We start from the raw sequence: 25,170 nt of genomic DNA, 5'->3' as shown, positions 1-25,170 counted from the left end.
TCGAGCACCTCTTTGGGTTGGGCTTCAGGTGGTTCCTCTTGTGCTTAGATCCGCTTGTTCGGTGAAGGCTTCGGGTCATTCTTGTGCACGATCACACCTTTGGGTACATGCTCCGGTGACTCCTCATTCTTGCTTTTTTTAAGCTCCAAAGCACCTGTTTTTATCCAAAATGCAACAACGCAACAATGCAACACCCTAAAGAACCTAAATGCAAATATCTAAGGTTAAAGACCTAAAAATAGGTTAGACTCAAGATAATACAAAACATGACTAAAAAGATGCCTTAAAAGGTGTGAAAGAGAGAGACATCAACAACGCCTCTCATTTGCATACAAATAGGGAGCTCCTCTTCTTTAAGATTTTAACCCCGTCTACATACCTGCTGAATAACAACAAGATCCCGTGGGTGGCCGTTGATATGTATATATTTTACACTCTTTCGTCATGCATTTATCATTCATTTTACTCTCTTAACTCATTTTTATGCATTGTTTTTAGTTTCTTTTGTATAATATGCATATTTAGGTAGTTCTGCAATAGCTTTGCACACATCTTGCATATTTGAGTTTTTCAGGTACTTAGGAGATGACCAGACCATTGGAGCCAAAGTGATCCCAAGTCTTGCATCCTACTAGAGAACACTAGCGGCTGGAGAGCCTCCGACTTGAGCGCAGCTTCACCATCTCTGCCTTACGTCTCAATCCCTCCTCGTCATCTCTCTTGATCCGACATGCTTCATCATTATCATTCCACTCGACTGACGAACCACTCTCCCACTCGAGAGAACCTCCAGGAAGAGTTGTTCTCCAACTCGAGCGCACTATCAAGGTCTTCAACCTTGCGACTCGACTGCCACGGCTGGAAGAGATGATGTCCCACTCGGTCGCACCAAGTATAGAGGATCAAAGGACGAACGCAAAGCACATTTGGAAGAGGACGACATGTGACTCAACCAACATGATTCCTGAACTGCCTATCTATTTTGTCGTTTCGTGTTTTAGGGCTTTCAAATTTTTCTATAAATACTCTCTTAAGTCTTTACCCAAAGAACATTTCTTTTTCCGAGGGTTTATGAGTAGCCACCAAAATGTTTTATGAATTTGTAATCTAAATTTCTCTTAATCTATTTAGAATTTTCACTTCTTTCTTTGATCATTCTTGCTTCTTAGATCATTAGCTATCTAATCATGCTTTGATGTTCATGGGTTTGTGTTCTTTGTGATGATGATTTATGGGTTTGAGTAGTGTTAGTGTTCTTGAAGATGGGATGGATTCGGTGGAGAATCTTAGTATATAGGGTGTTTCAATTTTGATTTGCATGTTTTCTTTCTGGACTAGAGTGTAGTGTGCTAGTTTCTCTTTGGTCAATTGGAACTAGGTCTTAGACATTTCATCACTTACCAAGTGTTTGATGAAATTTATGAACTAGCTAGTGCCAAAGATTTACATTCCTAGCCTAAGAGATTAGATGTCTAGGGTGTTTATTGACGTGAATGAACTTGTTTTTCATACGTGTTTGATCATGTTTCTCTAACGAGAGTTAGGTTTGGAAATGGTTGAGTCTGAGTAGCTTATGTCAAGAGATTTGTTTAGCTAAGCTGAGATGTTAATTATCTAGGGATAGCTTTATTGTGGTTTGTTACTCTGTAGACTAAGTGACTCTGCCTACATCAATTACACTCATCCTTAGGACCTCTATCTTTTTTATTGTTATTTGATACTCGAAATTGTCTTTCTCTTGATCTCTAGTTTATGTTCCAACTCATTTTTGCTTTTAGTTATGCATATTAGCATCTTTTCTATAGTTTATTCCTATTTTTGCATTCAATTCACTCTAGGTTGTTAGACAAACAAACTCTCTTTGAATCTGGCCTAATTTGTGACTCCTTGATTGCATCTTGAGCGATTAGCATCATCCTATTTAAATTGACACCTTTTGTACTACAATTGCATAAGATTAATTGAACCTGCTAGGATAGAGTAAAATCATAGTATTAGTCGTGATCAAAATATTCTTGTGATGCTAATCCTTTAGGTGTGGGTGACTACTTTGATGGACCTCCTCACCAGCCTCCTAATTTTACTGCTAAATAAGTGTGGCAACACGTCCCGCTGACCCCACTAGCTTGCCCCCATAGGCCCAAAGCTGGCCCGCAGGGCATCGATCCTAACCCCTCACCGTGGAAAGAAAATATTCATCCAAATCCACCAGTAGGTTATTGGTGCGCCAGGCGTTCCTCGAACCCTGGTCCCCACCCTTTAACAACCATCTCATAGGACAAGCTGTCATCAATTGACCTAACTGAAACGACCTGACCCGTTTTTTTTTAATTAATAAATATATAAATATAATATAATAATAAACAACTAAACTAGTGGTCCCATACCCACTAGTCACCTAACCATAATCACACCAAATAGCGGAAATAATAAAACCAATAAATAACCAATAAACCAATAACCAATATCAAATAAACCGTAATAATTCCAAAATCACAAACTAAAGATCCAATCAACATAAATCAGAGAACCAACAATCCTAAACAACATTCTAAGACTCAACTCTAGCAACCTAACAAAATCCAGACAACAACCAAGCGAACCACTAGAACATCCTCCTCTTCATTGCCATGATCCCACGGTCACACTTTGCCTCTACCTTCACCACAAACACAATGAGATACGTGAGTATTACCAGAAATACCCAGTGAGGCGATCCTCCCATATACGAGCTATACACACAAGTAAATCGAGAGTACAAATACAAATAAAATATAACAAACCAACCATTAAACTGAACTACCAATAACACTTTCACCATACCTACACATCATCACATAAAATAAGTCATACAACCCAATCGCTTAGATAAGCTCATGGTCACACACTCACCTTAACAAGTGATTCACGAAAATAACTACAACAAAATGAGAGGCTCTTCAATATCCAAGAACAACCAAACTCGCTCCTACAACCAATCACAACAACAAACAAACATTGAAAACAAACTGCCAGAAAAACAGAAAAGAACAACCTCACTCACAAGTGAAACCACGAAATCGAAACGAACCGTTAACTTTCTAATCCCTCCGGTGAAAAGCAAGGTATATACGTCCAAAAGCTTTCCACAAAATTTCACCACGATCGGATCTCAGATGAAACCGCAATTGATCCCGAAACACCCGTTGGTCTCAATCCGCGACTGAGACGAAACACTCCACGAAACTTTTTATATCTAGTAAAATATTAACTCAAATTACTTCTGTAAAAAGGAGAGTGTACGAAAATCTCCTATCTACAACCCTACCAAAAATCAATACCTTTCAATTTTGATTAAACGGATCTTCCTTCTCCCAAACCCTGACAGTTTTGTTTCTCTCATTACTCTAAAGAAAAATGTTCATCTCCTTATTTTCCTCTTTTACACTAAACAACCAAGAGTTCTCTCCTTTTCTCTCCCTTTCCCTCCTCTCTCTCTCTCATAACAATGTCGAAAATAGCCAAAACAGGAGAGGAGGCATGACTTTGAGAAAGAGATTATGGGTTTTTGGTTTAATTAGATTAAACCAGGATTTAATTAAACCAAAATTAATTAAAATCTACTCTTTAGGTTTACTCAACATATTTCAAACTTTATTCCCGGAACACAGATGTTACAACAAGCTTCTTACATACACCCTCTAAGACGTGCCACTCAAAACCAAAAGATAGCCAATTTTAATGCTCCAAATCAATACCCTCAAAACAAAGCTGCCAGACGTTATGATGAAATAAAGTCTCAAATCATTGCCTTTGTGAAGCAGAACCAATTCGATGGTCTCACCACGGACCATCCGATCTGATGGATTCCATCAAACTCTTTGAAGAAATCCATTGTACAACAAGAACAAATGGAATACCCGAAGATTATTTGAAATGTAAAATTATTATTTTCTCTTTATCTAATAAAACTTGCAAATGGTTAAAGTTTTTACCCCAGGATCAATCACAAATTGTGAAGGATGCAAGCCAACCATTCTCATCTAACTTCAGTATGAACTCGATATTCTACTCTCTTAGAAACAAGCTGTAAGGATTCCAACTATCCAAAGAGGACAACACCATAATTATCAATTTTCATTCCACACAACCAACAATGGAGATTACACAACCAAGACCATCTAGAAGGACGAGCTCTAGTCGATAACCTTGTTACATTAACCTGACAAGCAATCATTTGCATCAACAAACAATTAAAGACCTAATGAACCTAAAGCAAGAAAACGACTATATATAGACTCAGCCTCGGTTACGCACTCATCTTAATTGGTAAGATACAGATTTTGACACCTCTTGTACTCGCGTCGCTTAGATTCTCAAGTTGCTTCTCTTAAACTCGACAACCATTCGAACAGATTCTCCGACAACTAGCAAATCACCATTATATACACCAACATCACAGGTCATCATTCCCTTTCGATGATTCTCGAGAAGATATATATAGATAAACACAAAGTTCTTTCCATACTTGACATAATTACCCGATCTTTCGTTTTCACAAAGAAATTCTCTCATGTTATGAAACTAGAGAATCAAAGGTTGTAAATCTCTTGTTATTATTGATAGAAGCGAATAGAGGTACATATATATAGTAAAGGCAAAGCCTAAACCAAAAGTGACAAAGACTTAGTATTATGGTCGATGGGCCTTACAAAATATAAACACTAAAGGGGCCGGTTATGGAAGTCCACTCCAAGTGTTTTACAACACTCCCCCTTGGATGACATAACCATGCCGATGCTAAGGGATCAATGCAATACGCTTGGGGGTGCTGCCTCATTAAAACCTTACCAGGAAAACTCAATGGGACAAAACCATGGTGAAGGAAAAAGATTACAGAACGCATTGCTCCCCCTATTCTAAGCATCCCTAAAGTCCTTAAGTCTCCTCATTCCAATCTGGTTCATGAGCTTCTTGAATTTTGTTGTCGGCAATGCTTTGGTGAAGAGATCGGCTAAGTTGTCGCATGATTGAACTTGTACCACTTGAACTTTTACGGCATTTTGTAGTTCATGTGTGAAGAATAATTTCGGTAGAATGTGCTTCCTCCGATCTACCTTGATGTATCCTTCCTTGAGCTGTGCGATGCAGGACATATTTTCTTTGTATATAACCGTTGCTTCCTTATCATCGATCATGCCACAATCTGTCCGTATATGTTGAGTCATTGACCTCAACCAAACACACTCACGTCCGACTTCATGAATTGCTAAGATTTCCGCATGGTTAGATGAAGTGGCCACAATACTTTGCTTCATAGAACGCCATGAGATCGCCGTACCACCGTGTGTAAATACATAACCGGTTTGAGACCTTGAGTTGTGTGGATCCGATAAGTAACCTGCATCATCAAAACCAACTAAACCTTCTTTGTTATAGTTAGTATAGAACAAACCAAAGTCTGTCGTTCCTTGTAGGTAACACAGTATATGTTTAATACCATTCCAGTGCCTTTTGGTCGGACAAGAACTAAATCTTGCTAGGAGGTTCACGGCAAAACAAATGTCTGATCTAGTGTGGCTAGCCAAAAACATTAACGCTCCTATAGCACTGAGGTATGGCACTTCAGGACCGAGAACTTCTTCATCGTCCTTCTTTGGACCAAATGGATCTTTATCCAATTCAAGGCTCCTTAGAACCATTGGGCTGGTCAATGGGTGAGCTTGGTCCATATTAAACCTCTTGAGTACCTTTTCTGTATATGCCATTTGATGCACAAGGATTCCATTATCAATGTACTCAAGCTGCAATCCCAAACTGAACTTAGTTTTACCTAGATCTTTCATTTCAAATTCTTTCTTTAGATATTCTACTGTTTGGGCTATTTCACCAGAGGTTCCAAGGATGTTTAAATCATCCACATACACTGCTATTATTACAAACCCTTTGTTTGCAAACTTCTTTATAAAAATACATGGACTGATTGGGTCATTCTTATAGCCTTCCTTGGCTAGGTACTCACTTAGTCTATTGTACCACATTCTACCACTTTGTTTCAGTCTATAAAGGGATTTGTTCAGCCTTATGCAGTATTGTTCTGGAGAACCATCTTTATCTTTGAGCTCAAAACCCTCTGGTAATCTCATATAAATCTCATTTTCCAGTGGACCATATAAATATGCAGTTACAACATCCATTAACCGCAAATCCAATTTTTCTCTTATAGCCAGACGTATTAGATATCTAAAAGTCGTTGCATCCATCACAGTGGAGTACGTCTCCTCATAATCTATTCATGGTCTTTGAGAGAATCCTTTTGCTACAAGCTGTGCCTTATATCTCACGATTTCATTACTCTCATGTCTCTTTCTTACAAAGACCCACTTATGTCCTACTGGTTTTATATCGAACGGTGTCCTTAAGATCGGACCAAACACATTCCTTTTCTTTAAAGAGTTTAACTCCACGTCAATGGCTTCTTTCCACTTTAGCCAATCTTTACTTTGAGTGCACTCTAATATAGACGTGGGTTCATGATCCTCATTTATCTCAAGTGCTACCTGATATGCAAATACTTCATCAATGTCGACATTCTTACGGTTCCACTGTATTCTAGACATGATATAATTGATTGAGGTCTCATCATTATCAATACCTTCAGGACCTTGAGGTTCAGCGTCCCAAACCTCATTTGGTGCCTTAGGATTTGCCGCGGCCATGTATGTAATTTCCTTACCCTTGGTTTATTTTGCACCTTTCTTAGCCTTCCGAGGGTTCTTATCTTTGGAACCTAATGGTCTACCTCGTTTTAAACGTGGCTTACACTCTGTAGCAACTTGATTGTGTTCCTTTTGAACATCAATACGTACTGGTGCATTACAAGCTGGTATGTACGATTTGGTTACTCTCTTTGGGTCAGCAAACGAATCTAGCAATTGATTAGCTAGCTTCTGTAAATGAATAATCTTTTGAACCTCTGCATCACATAATAGGGTTCGAGGATCTTGCCAATTTAAGTATGTTTGATTCCATGATAATTCTTAAACCAGCTTGCTTGTCTCTCCACCCAACATAGGAAATTCGGATTCTGTAAATTGACAGTCCGCGTATCTAGCCTTAAATAAATCAGCTGTAGTTTGCTCAAGATACTTAATAATGGTGGGAGACTCATATCCAACATATATTCCCATCCTCCTTTGAGGTCCCATCTTAGTTCTCTGTGGTGGAGCAATCGGTACATAAATGGCACACCCGAATGTTTTGAGATGGGATATGTCTGGCTCATGACCCGTTAATAGTTGGGATGGTGAATACTTATGTTCACTAGATGGCCTGATGCGTATAAGCTCTACTGCATGTAATATTGCGTGTCCCCAAGCCGACACAGGAAGCTTCGACCTCATTAGCAATGGTCGAGAATTAGTTGTATTCATTTAATGAAGGATTCAGCTAATCCGTTATGTGTATGGACATGTGCCACAGGATGTTCCACACTCACCCCTATGGACATACAATATTCATTAAACGCTTGAGATGTAAATTCACCAGCATTGTCTAGACGTATAGTCTTAAGTGGAAAATATGGAAAATGTGCTCTAAGTCTTATAATTTGAGCCAACAGCCTAGCAAATGCTAGGTTCCTAGTGGATAGCAAACAAACATGAAACCATCTGGTCGATGCATCAATAAGGACCATAAAATACCTAAACGTCCCACAAGGTGGGTGTATAGGTCCACATATGTCCCCTTGTATTCTTTCGAGAAAATGCAAAGTTTCCTTAGTTACTTTGAATGGTGATGGCCTAACAATAAGTTTCCCTTGTGCACATGCTACACACGTGAGATTCTTAGGGATAACTTTTCTCTCTTTAAGAGTGTGCCCATTTGAATTCATAATTAGCTTACGCATCATGTTAGAACCTGGATGGCCAAGCCGGTCATGCCATAGAGTGAACTGTTCATTGAACATTTTATTCTTTGCCAAGTTTGCTTCTATCATATTTATCTTAGCATGGTAAAGACCAGTGGCTAGTGCAGCTATAGTTTCTAGGACCTTCTTATGTCCTTGAACAATTTCTGTAATATACAGAAACTCATTGTTTCCTTCACCCTTTGTTTCAACATGGTAACCATTCAATTGAATGTCCTTAAGCTCAATAAGCTTCTCTTAGAGCTGGGTGAATACAAGGCATCACTTAGTTCAAGATGTGTGCCATTAGGTAATAATATATGAGTCTGGCCGTAGCCCTCTATAAGGCTTGCTATACCCGCAATTGTACTAACATTGGCATTTTTTATTATGAGATTAATAAAGTATCTCTTATCCTTCAAGATTGTGTGGATGGATCCACTATCCACCACAAGTACACTCTTGTCCTCAGCCATTTCTATAATGACAATAATTTTGTTTGAAACTTTAATAAAACAAGCAAATATATATTGAAGGAAATAGAATAATTTTGAATTTAAACCAAAATAATTATCCAATAAAATAATCCAATCAAATGCAAAAACATAAAACATAGAAATTAAACCAAAACAACATTTTGAGTTCAAATATCCTCTCCTAAACAATCGGAGGTCTCATGATGCAATAGGTCATCCTTATCATGGTCGAAATCACCTTCACCATCGAGATGAACCAGGTTAGCCTCTGGATTTTTCTTCAAACTCTCTTGATAGAGATCAATAAAGTGCTTAGGAATTATGCAAGTCTTTATCCAATGGTAATCCAGACCACATCTATGGCAAGTGGACTTGGTCCTTTGTTGCGGCTTGAATACCCCGCGGCCTCTACCCCGACCACGACCGAAGCCTGATCGGTTACCACGGCCTTGACCACCAAACTTGTGTCCTTGGTAAGTCCCACGACCAGGACCACCACGTCCACTTCCTCCACGGCCACGGCCACTCTTGTCCCTATGAAAATAGTTAGACTCCTTGGTCTCCTTTGGCTCTTTAGGCTTTTGAGGATTTTTCTTTGCTAAGTAAACCTTGTGAGCTTCTGGTAATGGAGATGTACCAGGAGGTAACAATGCACCATTCATCATTAATAGCTCATTGTTCTGCTCAGCTAGCAGCAAACACGAGATTAGATCTGCATAGGTTTTAAACCCTTATTCACGGTATTGTTGCTGAAGCAGTATGTTGTTAGTGTGAAAAGTAGAGAATGTCTTCTCTAGCAGATCCTTCTCGGTCACCTCAGTAATTGAGACTATCTTAAACAGCTCTGAGTTATACTCATCCACGGATTTGGAGTCCTGGATCCTTAGGTTTTTCCAATCAAATTGAGCCTTTGGAAGGAGCATCGTCTTTTGGTGTCCATATCTGCTTTTCAGCTCTGTCCAAAGGTCAAGAGGATCCTCTATGCTGAGGTACTGATTCTTGAGACTCTCAGCAAGGTGATGGCGTATATGCATAATCGCCTTATACTAATCTTTTTCATAACACTCAAATTCTTCCTCAATGCAATCGCATAAGCCCTTTGATTTCATATGGATCTTAGTGTCCAAAGCCCATTGCAAGAAGTTGTCTCCAGAGACATTAAAGGCAGCATAGGAGAGGTTGTTGAGTTTTGCCATCTGCAAAATACAGAACATACATCCTATCTAGTAAAAAGGAAAAATTCTAAGACATTAAAGTTAAGTGTTCATACTAGAATTAATCCTATCTAGGTTTGTTTTATTAATCTTATCATAATATTCAAATTTTCGTGGTTCAATAAGCATGCAAGACAACAAACCTAGATAGGATTAATTCTAGTATGAACACTTAACTTTAATGCTTTAGAATTTTTCCTTTTTACTAGATAGGATTTCCTTTTATGAACTTTTCCTTTTCCAATTAGGATTAAGACAAATTTTAGTAAGTATTTTCTAGGCTTTTAAGATAACTACTAGAATTAATTTAGAAGTTATCCTAATCTATGTTTTGATCTTAGAACAATTCCGATTTCAAGTTTTAGTTTTTAGAAGTTTAACAAATAATTAAGAACAATCGGATTCAACCTAGAACAACCAAACTAATGTTTTCTTATGGATTTTGAATTTAGTTTTCTAGTTCTAAGGTTCTCATGCATCAAGCAAACAATCATAATCGGATTTTAATCATAGTATAATTGGTTTAATTCACAAACAATCTATGCAACCCTAAGCATCAAGACAATCTATTTTAAATTTTTAAAGTTATAGGGTTTTAGGATTTCACAGCATAAAACTTGTTTGTTGATTGTTTACTTGTAGTATTAGGGTTCCAAATAAGTTAAGAGATCAAGTTCGATTCATAGGTTTAAGAGGGTTTGATCTTATTTACCTTCCACCGATTTGGAGGTTGACTGGATATTGACCGGGAGCTAAAGACCTCGGTTATACTTCTTCTTGATCACAAACCTCGGACTAGGTAGGAGGAAGAACCGATCACGAACTCGAACTGCTTCTCGAACAGGAACAGACATTTGGGGCTTCTTGCTACGATACTTAACAATCTCCGAACAGAACTCAGTCCGGACAGGAACAGACCACAAACTCGGATGTATCACGAGCAAGAACCGATTGCCGAGTGTAATCACAAACAAAGGAAGAAGGCGGCGGTTTTTTTTTTTAGGGTTTTAGGGTAAGGGTTTTTCTCAGCTGGCTTTAGAGCTTCGTGCTGATAACGTGTTATGAAACTAGAGAATCAAAGGTTGTAAAGCTCTTGTTATTATTGATAGAATCGAATAGAGGTTACATATATATAGTAAAGGCAAAGCCTAAACCTAAACTGACTACAACTTAGTATTATGGCCGATGGGCCTTACAGAATATAAACACTAAAGAGGCCGGTTATGGAAGTTCACTTCAAGTGTTTTACAACATCTCAGTCTTTTCTGAATTTTTTGGAGTTCTTAAACTTGAAGACGCTAAATAATGATCAAGAATTGTTACGCATATAGTATGTCCGATATAAAACAGCAAATGCACACTAAAACTTGCAGTAATATTTAGTGATCAAATCTACAAGTACCAACACGATGAATTATATTGATGGAAATAAAGTAGAATAAAAAGAAAATTTCAGAGATCAAGGTAATTAAGTAAAATAAAACAAAAGTATTGAGTAAAGGGAAATCATCATTGAATTATGAAATCAATGCAAATAAAATATGGGAAGCATTTAGAACCGTTCATGAACTCAAATTGGTAATGTGAAACTATCTTCCTTTTTTTTTTTCTTAACATCTGAATACTTTATTACCAGAAAGTGTGATCCTCATTGTGGAATGTTACAAGGAAATCAGGAATATAATAGAAGCTGTTAAATGATAGTTTGTTTGGAAGTGGTTGTTTTGCTAGTGGATAAGCAACTGTATTATTTTGCCGTCGTGTCCAAATATATAATACCTCTGAAAACTTCGCCTCCCAGTATTTAACTTCTTTTATCCAGTTGTGGACTTGGAAGTTCTGCGCTTCACCTCTAGCCAGTTTGTTGACTGTGTAGTTGTCTCCTTCAAAGATGACATTCTTGTAACCTTTTATCCATGTCTGTTGCATTCCAATAATCAAATCTTGAAATTCTGGTAAGAAATTCCTCGTATTTGAATCCAGAGAGGAATGAAGTCAATGATAGGGGGATTCTGCAGTGGATTCCATTTTTAGAGCAAAAGCATGCGGTCATTGAATGCCCAAGGACCACGGCGAAGCACATTCTCCAGAGAGTCTTCGGAGGGGAAAATGAATTGGAATTGGTTGCCCGGTATAATCCTCCCATGGACCAAACCTGCTTGTCTCCATACTAGTGGCATTGATGCAACAATAGAACGTAGATTCTGACGTCTTGGCATAACTAGTCGCCCAACAAAGATGAATCGATTATCTGCTTCTGCTAGAGCCACCACATCCGCTGGAATGGCAATTGGTTCTTCATCAGCCCCAAGGTTGATATCCTGGACTGCACGCCTTAAATTAAATCCCATTTTGGAAAGGAATGTAAAGGGTACAATAAGACAAAAGTAATTGCCGCTGTTGATTAGCAGATTTGGGATTATATAATAGAGGGGTTGTGATAACTGCAATAGGAGCGTCACATCGAAGTGGGTACTTCAACGTGGAGATAACCGTCGGCAAAGTGGATCGGAAGCATACGACGCCGGAGAATTCGTAGATAACTGGTTAAAGAGAGAAAAAAATCGTCTTTTCAATCGTCTCTCTCATTTTTTTTACTACTATCTTACTTTTTTTGCATTTAATAATTCTCTATGCAAGATTTTTTTGCAAGACTAACTTTAGTTTGTTTCAAGAAGTTCTAACAAGTATTAAGTTCCTAATTATAATAGTTCACAAAGTTCGAACCTATGTTGTTTTTCTTGTGTCAAAGTACGTGCGGAATAAACTTGTGTATTGACATCAATGATTTACATAAGTATGTATACATAATTCTAGTGGGCTTAATAACATAACCTAGCCCATAAGCCTAGATGTCACTATATATTACAATATTCCTCCTGAAGTTGGAACATGGAGATTACAAATAGCCAACTTGGAAAGCAGATAAAGAAACTGAGAACTGCCTAATGCCTTGTGAAGATGTCAGCTAGCTGGTGTTCGAGGGTACAAACGACGGGTTGATGAGACCACAGAGTATCGAATCACAAACATAATGAAAATCCAGTTCAATATGTTTGGTACGTTCATGGAAAACATGATTGTTAGCGAGATTAATAGCAGCTTTGTAATCACAATGAAAAGGTGCCCGGGATGCAAAACACCAAAAAAATCAAGAAGAGAAAGATACCACTTAACTTCCTTCGTAGTCAAAGATATTGACCGATATTCGGCTTCAGCGGACAAGTGAGAGACGGTGTCTTGCTTCTTTTTTTCCAGGAAATAGGAGAGCCGCGATGAAAGAAAATATAGCCTGTCAAGGAACAACGTGTTTGTGGACACACAACATGATCAACATCAGAATGGCAAGTAAGAACCAAATCGGTGTTGGCTTTGTAAAGGGACCTTGATCAGGAGAACCCTTTAAGTAATAAAGAACTTTGAGTACAGCCTCCCAATGATCATTAGTGGGTGTCTTCATAATCTGAAAAAGAATATGAACATGATAACAAAGTTTCGGGCGCGTAAGAGTGAGATAAATCAATTTACCAACTGTACGACGGAATTGAGTAGGATCTTCATACGGTGCATCCACAGAGCAAGCAAGTTGATGATTTTGAGCCATTGGAATATCGGTTGGTCGACAGCCGAGTAAACCACCCTTCGAGATAATATCCTAACAATGTTTTCGTTGACATAAGAAAAACTCCTTCAGCATTAAGAGCTATCTCGAAACCGAAAAAATAGCAAGGAGTTCCCAAATCTTTCATATGAAACTGCTGAGATAGATACAACTTAAAAGCTCAAATAGAAGCCGAATCAGTAATCTCAATAACAAAATCATCAAAATACACGAGTATGTAAACTTCCGTAGAACCACGAACAACAGAGAAAAGCGAGTAATCATAAGCAGACTGATGAAAACCATAGTCCAGAAGAGCAATCTAAAGTGTACCAAACCAACAACGAGGAGCCTGACGAAGCCCATACAAAGATTTCTTCAAACGACAAACTTTGTTTGGAGCAACAGAAAGAAAACCTTGAGGAGGACGTGCATACACTTCTTCCTCCAAAGTACCATGTAAAAATACATTGCGTCCATCAGATGAAGTTCCCAGTTGGGAGAAGTAGCAACATTGCGAAAAGTACAAACATTGATCATTTTCATCACCAGAGCAAAAGTCTTATCGAAATCAACACCCTCCTCCTGACATTCCAAGAGCAACCAAACGACCTTTGCAACATTTGATTGTACCATCAGAATTATACTTGATCTTAAAGACCCATTTGCACCCAACAGGTTGCTTATTTGGTGGTAAATCAGCAAGTTCCCATGTATCATTATCCTCTAAGGCTGTGATTTCGAACCCCCTTGCTTTTCGCAAGACATCAAATTCCATAGCATCTTTGAAAGATTGAGGTTCTGTGAAAGCAGTAATATTGGCAAGAAACACTCTGAAAGAGTCCAAAATTTTTGCAGAACAAACATAGTTATCAATTGGATAGGGAGTACCTGACAGATCAGAAGGAGATTGAAGCGATCAATGTGTGGGATTAGGAGAGGGTTGAGATGAATATGTCACATATGGTTCAAGACTAACCTACTTCTTCTTGACATGACAACCCTATCCCGACCGCTCACCCAGGATAGAAGAAGCAATAGGTTCAGTAATTGCAAGTTCATGATCCACCGAATCGTGGTGAGGGAGAGGTTAATCCAGCTGTTTCTGATGCTGTCGGACCAGTTGTTTGAGAAACAGACACAAATATAGGAAAGTCCCCCCTTATCAGCTAACTGGGACGAAGACTTAGAAGAGGAAGCAGACTCATCTTCCTCCTCAACAATGTGAAAATCCGATGACGATGTTGGAAAGCCAGCAACTGACTCCTCCGCAACCGAGGGAAAAACGACAAGAGGAAAAATGCTCCTATTGAACACAACATTGCGGGAAACAAAATATTCCTTTTATGGAGATCGAATACTCACCACCCTTTCTTATTATAAGGCTGCCGAGGAAAACACACCGAGAAGCAAGCTCATCAAACTTCTTACATTAGACAGTCCCTTTGTTTGCATAACACAAGCAACCAAAAACACGAAGATTATCAAAGGTGGGTGACTGATCAAACAGAAGCTTGTATGATTGATCAAATAACAAGCAGTGAGTATTCAATCGCCCCAAAACTCCAAAAAAATATTTACTTGATACTGGAGTGATCGAGCAACAACATCTAAAATGTGATGATGTTTACGCTCCACTCGTCTATTTTGCTGTGGAGTACTGATGTACACATATTTTACCTTGTTTAAGCATAGTTTATTCATCTCTTAGGTTAAGCATAGGAACCAACATAGACTCTAGATATTGTCTGGTTAGTATGCCCCTAGTGTGGAGTATGTGTCTTACACTACTCCAAGTAATAAAAGCATGTTTCGGAATTCTCCCCTTGAAGACTAAGTCACACCAAGCATAGGAAATACATTGAGATGCTCCAAGTTTTAGACGTCAAGAAAACTATCTCCCACCTTCCACTTTGGTACATGGAGGCAAGTCTTCTCAGCTACACGTGGGACTGTATTAAATGTTTATAGTAGACAATACTCCTTCTGTTCCTGATTAATCCGTATTTTAGGATTTTCAAACATATTAAAAACTAACGTTAATTGCATTATATTTTTTGTGATTAACGAATTTCAACTAAGAATATTCAGTTTTTTTTTTTAAGTTTACAATTTGTCATTAATTACTTATTAAAAATATATAGAAAACATAAAAATTCTTTTTTTGTGCAACAATTGTTTTTCTCTAGAAAATAGATTAATAATGATTGAATGGAATAGATTTTAGTGAGAAAACGACTATTATAATATACATATTATTTGATGGCCTTAAAACATAATATAAATTTTTGGTCTAAGGTTATTTAGTCTGCTTATCCTCCAGAACTGGCTTGGCTCCTTTCTTAATACGATGTTAAAACAAACACATAAAACTAAAATAAAGACGTTTAACTAATCCTCAGGAAACTTGAAATAATGTCTACATACATAAAAACCAAGAGTAATTTTTGATCAAAATTTAGATTAAAAGTAAATAAAGGAATTCAGATTAAAATTTATTTAATCATTTTTTTTTAGAATCTACCTTCTTTTACCTTGAGAAGACTTTAGCTGAGCCTTTAATATCCATTAATTTCATTCCATGGCTTCTATATAATACAGTTCTGCTAGCTTCACTAAGCTATAAATCTACAAAATCTTAAATAATAAATAACATATCAAATTGTAATTTGATCTTTAACAAATTTGGTTAAGAAAATGAGAAACAAAATTATTTTACAAAATGTACCTTGTCAATGCATCTATGTAACTATTCTACCAAAAATAAAATGCGACTACATAACTATAAAAGTGGCAAGAGACTTGGCCATGTTTTTCACTCTTCTTCTCATCTGTGACATAAAACATGAAATATTTCTTGATTATGAAGAGAAAGAGTAAATATATTTTGGTTAATTATAAAGACCCCTTGCTAGACATCAAACCTCTGTTTCGATCATCAAGGATTGGACAAGGGTACCATCATAATCAAGAAACATGACGATATTTTTTCCTCTTGCAGCATTGATGATATATGTTATAACAGGTCTAGAATTTGAGAGTAAATTTGATTCTAAGTATTTAAATAAATGTCTACCTATGGCTATATATACGTACGCTATTTGAATGTTAGACATATGTTACTCTTAGGTACAAAATATTTTATTAACAGTTACAAATTAGGGAATTATGGAATTCGGTGTCATAACTTTTGTAACATCAACATTTGCAACGGAATAGACTAAATACATGTCAATGCATGGTTATTGATGTAAGGCCCCGACCACCACCTCTTAGTGGGTCCCATGTCCAATCCAGTCCACATGCCCTCCTTCCTTAATGGGTCTCACGACCTCTCGCTAGGCCCGTGAGCCCATCATATCCGACGGTCGATTTGCTACGTCCAGGAGGCTTTAAAAACTTGTTACCGTCCCTACAAATCACCACATGATCTTTCCCTGTGTTTTTTCCTCACTCACATAGTCCCGACAGTACTTCCCGGAAGTTCACCCATCCTGAGACTACTCCAGCTCAAGCACGCTTAACTGTGGAGTTCATTCAGGACCCTTGAACAAAAAGATAAGTGCACTTTGATGACATAGGTGGCCAAATAAATTCTTTTAACCCTCTCCGCAAGTCTCTGAAACCGGGCTGTCACAATTCACCACCACTAACAGATTGCAACGTCCTCGTTGCGCAGCAATACCGTCACCCCCGACAGTGTGAGCCCACTCGACTCCACACTCGTCTGGGTTTGGCTCTAATACCACTTGTAATGCCCCGACCGCCACCTCTTAGTGGTCCCCATGTCTAATCCAGTCCACTGGCCCACCTTCCTTAATGGGCCTCAGGACCTCTCACTAGGTCTGTGTGTAACATCCGCAAACCAAAATCCCGGTTTAGGGATTGCATCAGTCGATGCACATAATGCATCGGTCGATGCAAAGTTGGTTTTCTGCGGACGAGTTCTAAGTGGAAAAGAGAGAAAGGAAGAGAGAAAAAGTGTTCTAAGTGTTCTTGGTGAGATTTTGGGGGTTTGAGGCTGCTCCTGTGGAGATATGCAGCTGGGATCGTTGTAGGAGCCTCCTGGAAGTATTTTCTTGCTTGTTTGAGGGTCAGAATCTTCTTGGCAAAAGTAAGTGCCTGACCATTGGTTATCCAAGCTGGAGATCTCTCTGATTTGCTTGTTATGTGTTGTTAGGCTTGTAGATTGTTATTTGGGAAGTTAGGAAGCTTTCTTGTGGCTTGGGATCGATTTTTTGTGGTTATAGGAACGAAGATCCGGCGAGAAGCTTCGGGGAAAACAATGCTTGGCATGTGCATCGGTCGATGCACTTTATGTGTCGGTTGATGCAAGTGCGAGGATGGCATGTAAAACCTAGGGTTTTCGTGCAATGTCAAACATGCGTCGGTCGATGCAATTGGAGTATCGGTCGATGCAAGTGAACCTTGCATTAGTCGATGCATATCATGCGTCGGTCGACGCAATCCCAACTGGTGTCGGTCGCTGCATGTTTGGTGTCGGTAGATGCCAAGTCCTGGTTTGTTATTGTTGATTGTTGTTTGATGGTTAGAGATGTCTCTATTGCTTGTGTGTATATCCCAGTAGATGGGAGGATTGCCTTACTTAGTGTTTATAAAATACTCATGCATTGCAATTTGTGTTTGTGGTGCATGTAAAGGCAAAGTGTGATCGTGGAATCAGGGCAATGAAGAGGAGGATGTTCTAGGGACTCGATTGGTTGTTGTCTGGTATTGCTAGGTTGCTAGAGTTGGGTCATTAGAAACATTGCTAGGTTGATGGTTCTATGTTTTCTGTTGGTTAAATTTTGGATATTGTTATTTTATAGTTATCGGTTTATTATTGGATATTTATTGAATATTGGTATTTTTTTTTCCGCTGTTGGTTGTGATTGTGGTTAGGTGGCTAGTGGGTATGAGACCACTAGTTTTAGTTTATTTATTTTTATTATTTATTTATAAAAAAAAAACGAGTTGGGTCGTTTCAGTTTTGGTATCAGAGCCCTTACGGTTATAGGTTTGGGTTCACTAGGCTTTGTGCTGTAGATGTTTGAGATTTGTATGCTTTGATTGATTATGTGAGTTAGTCAACTGTGTGTAGCATGAAGACCTATAACATCCTCTTCTAGCCTATTGTGTGATTCCACGGTGAGTTTATGTTTCTTAGTAAGTTTAAATTGTTTGCTTAGTCTTCTGTTCATGGTAGTGCAGATGGCTAGAGATGGTGCTGTTGCTGGTCGTGGACGCGGTCGTGGTCGTGGATGCGGTCGTGGTCGTGGTAGGGGCAGAGGCCCGACAGTTAGTGATACTGCGGACCAGAGTGTGACAGCTGAGGATGTTGGAGAGTTGCAGGGTGTCCAGGAGGATTCCATGAGTGTGGCCGGAGGGGGCGGTATTGGTGCTCGAGTGGCCAGTGATGCTAGGGTCCCGAGAGTGGGAGTTCAGGCAGGTGGAGTCCCTAGAGCTGATTTTGCGGCTTTTCTAGCACAGTTATTGGAGCGGTTGCTAGTAGTGGTACCGGTTCAGGGTCAGGTAGTGCCACCAGTGGTGGCGGAGGAGCGGCAGCCAGTAGCTGCCGATGCAGGAGCACATGGACGTTATTTTTCCATGCTTAAGGAGATGAAGGGCATCGATACTGTGCGGTTTTCGGGTGGTACAGATTCTACTGCTGGAGATGCGTGGAGGACGAGTGTCAAACGTAACTTCCAGACTTTGAGATGTCCTGAGGAGTTTTGGGTGGACATAGGGGTCCACCACTTGATTGGTAATGGTCAGGTGTGGTGGATATCAGTGGCTGCTAGGAGAGTGCAGAGGGAGATGACTTGGGCTGACTTAAACCGCAAGTACTTTCCGAGAGAGGCATTGGACCGGTTGGAGGTGTAGTTTCTTCAGTTATCTCAGGGGACGCAGTCAGTGCGGGAGCTGGAGTTGGAGTTCAGTCGACTTCTATCTTATGGGGGTCGGGCTATGGAGTCTGAGGAGGCTCAGATCAGGAGGTTTCTGAAGGCCCTACGTGACGATTTGAGGGTTCACTGTAGAGGGTGGAGCTATGGTACGCGTGTAGAGCTGGTTGAGACTGCGGCAGAGATTGAGGAGGACATCTGAGCACAGACAGTGGCGGTTAGTCCAGCAGTTCAGCCTAGTAAGGATCAGCATCATGGAGGTTGTAGCAGGGGCGGGAAGCCTGTGCAGGGAATCAAGAGGAGGTGGGAGGCTATGCACAGGCCGAGTGGTGAGAGTTGCTTTGGGTGTGGGAGGAAGGATCACAAGGTTGCTAGCTGTCCCAAGAGGAGTGCCCCGACGGCAACGGCTCGTGTATGCTACCATTACAGGGAGCCAGAGCACATCAGGCCCTTGTGTCCCAAGTTGCAGCCGTTGGCAGAGGCAGCGTTGCAGCAGGTGGCACGGATTGAGCAGGCGCCACGGGTATACACGACTGCATAAACTGGTGGAACCAGTGCCGAGGCGATCACAGGTATAATTTCTGGTACTTAAACTTTGTGAATTTCAGTAGGTTCAGATTTTATGTTTTTCCTGTGATAAAGTGTTAGGTTCGCAACACATAGGTTTGTGTAGGGACCTTGTTGGTGGGCGGGTTTAAGTCCCATGTTATGTTTGATTCTGGAGCTTCTCATAGCTTCATTACTCCGGAGTGTGCAGAGAGTGTGGATATCAGAGGAGATCCAGGGTAGCGTACATGAGTTGTTAGAGTTGTGGGAGGCGAGTTTCTGAGAGTTATTGGACAAGCTAGAAGAGTTGATATTTAGATCGCAGGAGAGTCGTAGCCAGCGGATTTGCTTATCAGTCCAGTGGAGTTGTATGATGTTATTCTCGGGATGGATTGGTTGCATCGACATATGGTACATTTGGATGATCGAGAAGGGCCGTGAGGCTTATTTGATTACCATATCAATGCCAGAGTCAGTGGGGCAGTCTACGGTTAGCGGTATTTAGGTTGTTGAGGAATTTGAGGATGTGTTCCAGTCATTGCAGGTATTACCACCATCTCGGTCTGATCCTTTCACTATTGAACTAGAACCGGGGACGACGCCGTTATCCAAGGCTCCTTATAGAATGGCTCCAGCAGAGATGGCAGAGCTGAAGAAGCAGTTAGAGGATTTGTTGAGTAAGGGATTCATCCGTCCTAGTGTATCACCATGGGGAGCGTCGGTTTTATTTGTTAAGAAGAAGGATGGGAGTTTTCGTTTGTGTATTGATTACCTGGGTTTGAACTACCTCTTCCCAGGATCGATGAGTTGTTGGATCAGTTGAGGGGTGCTACTTGGTTCTCCAAGGTAGATCTGGCTTCGGGTTATCATCAAATACTGATAGATAAGGCAGATATGATGAAGACGGCTTTCAGGACAAGGTATGGGCTTTATGAGTTTGTGGTTATGCCTTTTGGGTTGACTAACGTGCCAGCAACGTTTATGAGGTTGATAAACAATGTGTTTCAGGAGTTTTTGGACGTGTGTTTAATCATTTTCATCGACGATATCCTAGTATTTTCTAAGAGTCCTGAAGAGCATGCAGTGCATTTGAGGGCAGTTCTAGAGAAGCTGCGAGAACAGAAGTTGTTTGCTAAGTTGAGCAAGTGCAGTTTTTGGCAGCTTGAGATGGGTTTTCTGGGTCACAATGTTCCTGCAGAGGGGGTTTCTGTAGATCCGGAGAAGATTTTGGCTATAATAGATTGGCCTAGACCGTAGAATGCCACAAAGATCAAGAGTTTCCTTGGTTTGGCAGGTTACTACAGGAGGTTTGTACAGGGTTTTGCAAGTAGGGCACGCCGTATAACTAAGTTGACAGGGAAGGATGTTTCTTTTGTTTGGACACAGGAGTCTGAGGAGGGCTTTGCAAGCCTTAAGGAGATGTTGACTATTATGCAAGTGTTGGCTTTGCCTGAGCAGAGTGCTATGTGGTTTATACTGATGCATCTAGAGTTGGTTTGGGGTGTGTGTTGATGCAGCATGCGAAGGTGATTGCCTACTCTTCGCGGCAGTTGCGGAAGCATGAGGACAACTATCCTACTCATGACTTGGAGATGGCTGCTGTAGTTTTTGCCCTGAAGATTTGGAGATCTTATCATTATGGTGCAAAGGTGCAGGTGTTTACAAATCATAAGAGTCTAAAGTATATATTCACTCAGCCGGAGCTGAATTTGAGACAGAGGCGGTGGATGGAGCTTGTTGCAGATTATGATTTGGAAATAGTCTATTACCCAAGTAAGGCTAACTTGGTTGCAGATGCTCTGAGTCGGAAGAGGGTAGCTTTGGCTCAGGAGCAGGAGATGGAGCCTCTAGTAGGAGAGATCAATGCTTTAAGGTTGTGTACTGTTTCTCAGGAACCGTTGGGTTTGGAGGCGGTTGATAGAGCAGATATTTTGACCAGGGTGTGGTTGGCTCAGAGAAGGATTTGGGGCTGGTGAATGCCTCTAAGGATGTTGATTCAGAGTATCATGTCTCGGATAATGGAACTATCTTGGTGCACAGTCGGATTTGTGTACCCAAGGATGAGGAGTTGAGGCAGGAGATCCTGAGAGAGGCTCAGGCGAGCAAGTTTTCTATTCATGCAGGAGCGACTAAGATGTACCGTGATCTCAAGAGGTATTATCACTGGGTCGGGATGAAGAATGATGTTGCTAGTTGGGTCGTGAGGTGCGATGTGTGTCAGCTAGTGAAGGCTGAGCATCAGGTTCCTAGTGGGTTACTGAAGAGTCTACCAATTCCTGAGTGGAAGTGGGATATGATCATGATGGACTTTGTGGTAGGATTGCCAGTGTCTCAGACTTTTGATGCTATTTGGGTCATTGTGGACCGGTTGACTAAGTCAACACATTTTCTGGCCATTAAGAAGACTGATGGAGTAGCGGTCTTGGCTAAGAAGTATGTGAAGGAGATAGTCAAGTTGCATGGGGTGCCAGCGAGTATTGTATCTGATAGGGACTCTAAGTTCACTTTGGTGTTCTGGAAGGCATTTCAGGCAGAGATGGACACTAAGGTGCATATGAGTACAGCTAATCATCCTCAGATAGATGGACAGTCAGAGAGGACGATCCAGACGCTGAGGATTTGCTGAGGATGTGTGTGCTAGATTGGGGTGGCCATTGGGAAGATCACGTGAACCTGGTAGAGTTTGCTTAAAACAACAGTTATCAGGCGAGTATTAAGATGACTCCTTATGATGCTTTGTATGGGAGACCATGCCATACACCGTTATGCTGGACTCAGGTGGGGGGAGAAGAGCATGTTCGGGGCGGATTTTGTTCAGGAGACCTCAGAGAAGATTCAGGTGCTCAAGCTGAACATGAAGGAAGCTGAGGATCAGTAGAGGAGTTATGCTGATAAGAGGATGAGAGATCTTGAGTTTCAGGTAGGAAACAGAGTGTACCTCAAGATGGCCATGTTGCGGGGTCCAAACAGGTCATTGACAGAGACTAAGTTAAGTCCGAGGTTTATGGGTCCGTTCAGAGTGATTGAGCGGGTAGGACCGGTAGCATATAGGTTGGAGTTGCCTAAGGTTATGCGTGCGTTCCACAAGGCTTTCCATATTTCTATGTTGCGGAAGTGACTCCGTGAGGGTGCTCAAGCTGAACATGAAGGAAGCTGAGGATCAGTAGAGGAGTTATGCTGATAAGAGGAGGAGATATCTTGAGTTTCAGGTAGGAAACAGAGTGTACCTCAAGATGGCCATGTTTCGAGGTCCAAACAAGTCATTGACAGAGACTAAGTTGAGTCCGAGGTTTATGGGTCCGTTCAGAGTGATTAAGCGGGTGGGACCGGTAGCATATAGGCTGGAGTTGCCTAAGGTTATGCGAGCGTTCCACAAGGCTTTCCATATTTCTATGTTGCAGAAGTGACTCTGTGACGATGATCAACTGTTGGCTAAGATTCCTTAAGATCTTTAACCTAACATGACTTCGGAGGCGAGACCAGTGAGGGTTCTCGGGAGGAGGATCAAGGAACTTTGGAAGAGGAAGATTTCTTTGATGAAAGTCTTTTGGGACTGTGATGTTGTTGAGGAGCAGACTTGGGAGCCTGATGCGAGAATGAAGGCAAGGTTTAAGAAGTGGTATGAGAAGCAAGCCGCAACTTGAACTTGTCTAGCCTGGTCCCATCTATAATCTGTGGTTGGAGCGGGAATGGAGTATTCCAGCCCATCTCTCTTGTTTACTTGGTCGCTTAGGGGTGGTTGGTTGTGTGACAAAGTAACAAGATGAGGTGGTGCTTGGGGTACAGAGTTTCTGTGAAGCGGGGAGGAAAGTTTCTTGAAACAGAAGTTTCCAAAAGTAGAAAGTTTCCAAAAGTGGAAAGTTTCCAAAAGTGGAAAGTGCTAAAAATGGAAAGTTTTATGTGAGTTAGAATTTGTCCATTTTAGTGGTGGAGAGCCTTGGAGGGGCTTGTGTGGCCTTAGTGGCGGACGTTTGAGTTATTGTGCCCTTGTGTGGCGGTCTTTTGACATATTGTGTGGCCTTTGTGGTGGGCTGTTTAGCCAATTGTGTGGCCTTTGTGGCGGGCTGTTTACCCAATTGTGTGGCCTTTGTGGCTGGCTGGTTAGCCAATGTTGCCTGTTTAGGCGGTCCTTCGGGATGTATGGTTTTAGTGACGGTCTTTCGGGACGAGTGGGTCTTCATGACAGTCCTTCGGGTCAAGTGGTGTTTGTGACGGTCCTTCGGGACGAGTGGCCTTAGTGTTAGTCCTGTTTAGGACATTTATTTGGCTTTGGTGGCGATCCTGTTTAGGACATTTGTTTGGCCTTGGTGGCGGTCCTGTTTAGGACATTTGTTTGGCCTTTGTGGCGGTCTTGTTTAGGACATTTGTTTGACCTTGGTGGCGGTCCTTGTGGCGGCCCTTGTGGCGGTCCTTGTGGCGGTCATGAGGTATTCTAGTGAGGGGATATGTGGTTGGTAGGACATTGTTATGTTTTGCGCGAGCCACGAGAAGGAAACTTCGATTGGGGTAGGTATCAGACGTGTTCAGAATTGTTTGCTCATGACTCTTGCGGGACTTTGGTTCTCCTAGTACTGCCATATTCTGAGACTTTGTGGCTTGGGAATATGCTTTGTATATCGACTTCGGATGACGATCTGGGGGCACGCTGTAGGGTGGCAACCCGAGAGACAAATATTGGAATTCCTTATATATTATGGCATGCGGGCATAGGCCCGATGAGGAGCCAACGTTATGGCATGCAGGCTAGGGCCTATGCGTAAAGGAAAGTCCAAAAGTCAATAGCAAATGATGCCTAGAACGTGAGTCTATCGCCTAGAGGTGACCTTCCGTAGATCGGTCGAAGGAGTGTGCGCCGTGGAGACGGTTGCACAGGAGTCCTTGACTGATGGTTGTTCGAGATTCGAGGACGAATCTATGTTGGTGGGGGATAATTATAACATCCGCGAACCAAAATCTCGGTTTAGGGATTGCATCGGTCGATGCACTATGTGCATCGGTCGATGCAAGGTTGGTTTTCTGCGAACGTGTTTAAGTTAAACGCTGCGTTATGTGTTAGGAAAACCCTTAACTCGAGTTTTTGTCTCATTAGGCGAGTTTAGCCGTTTTTGAGAGAAAGGAAGAGAGAAAAAGTGTTCTTGGTGAGATTATGGGAGTTTGAAGATGTTCCTCTGGAGATCTGTAGCTAAGATTGTTGTAGGATCTTCCTGGAAGTGTTTTCTTGCTTGTTTGAGGTTCAGAATTATCTTGGCAAAGGTTAGTGTATGACCATGGCTTATCTAAGCTGGAGATCTCTCTGATTTGCTTTTTATGTGTTGTTAGGCTTGTAGATTCTTATTTGGGACGTTAGGAAGCGTTCTTGTGGCTTGGGATGGAGTTTTGTGGTTGTGGGAACAAAGATCCGGCGAGAAGCTTTGGGGAATACGATGCTCAGCATGTGTATCGGTCGATGCTTTTTGTGTGTCGGTCGATGCAATGGGAGTATCGGTCGATGCAATGGGAGTATCGGTCGATGCAATGCGTCGGTCGACGTAACCCCAACTGG

At 41.0% G+C, this 25,170-nt stretch overlaps 1 protein-coding gene across 1 annotated transcript in view; it reads right to left on the bottom strand.

Annotated features, from left to right (window-relative positions):
* The window catches only part of LOC147927028 (uncharacterized), a 61,597-nt gene that overhangs the window by 16,101 nt on the left and 20,326 nt on the right, over positions 1–25,170 (bottom strand). The window contains exon 2 of the mRNA XM_087487272.1: positions 19,124–19,129. Within this exon, the coding sequence (XP_087343398.1) occupies positions 19,124–19,129 (6 nt within the window). The remainder of the gene's footprint in view (positions 1–19,123; positions 19,130–25,170) is intronic.

The sequence above is a fragment of the Camelina sativa genome, chromosome 15 (assembly GCF_030686135.1).
Source record: "Camelina sativa cultivar CO46 ecotype springtype chromosome 15, ASM3068613v1".
NCBI classification, from domain to species: Eukaryota; Viridiplantae; Streptophyta; class Magnoliopsida; order Brassicales; family Brassicaceae; genus Camelina; species Camelina sativa.
The sequence above is the reverse complement of the archived record's forward strand: the minus strand, read 5'-3'. Positions and strand labels throughout refer to the sequence as shown.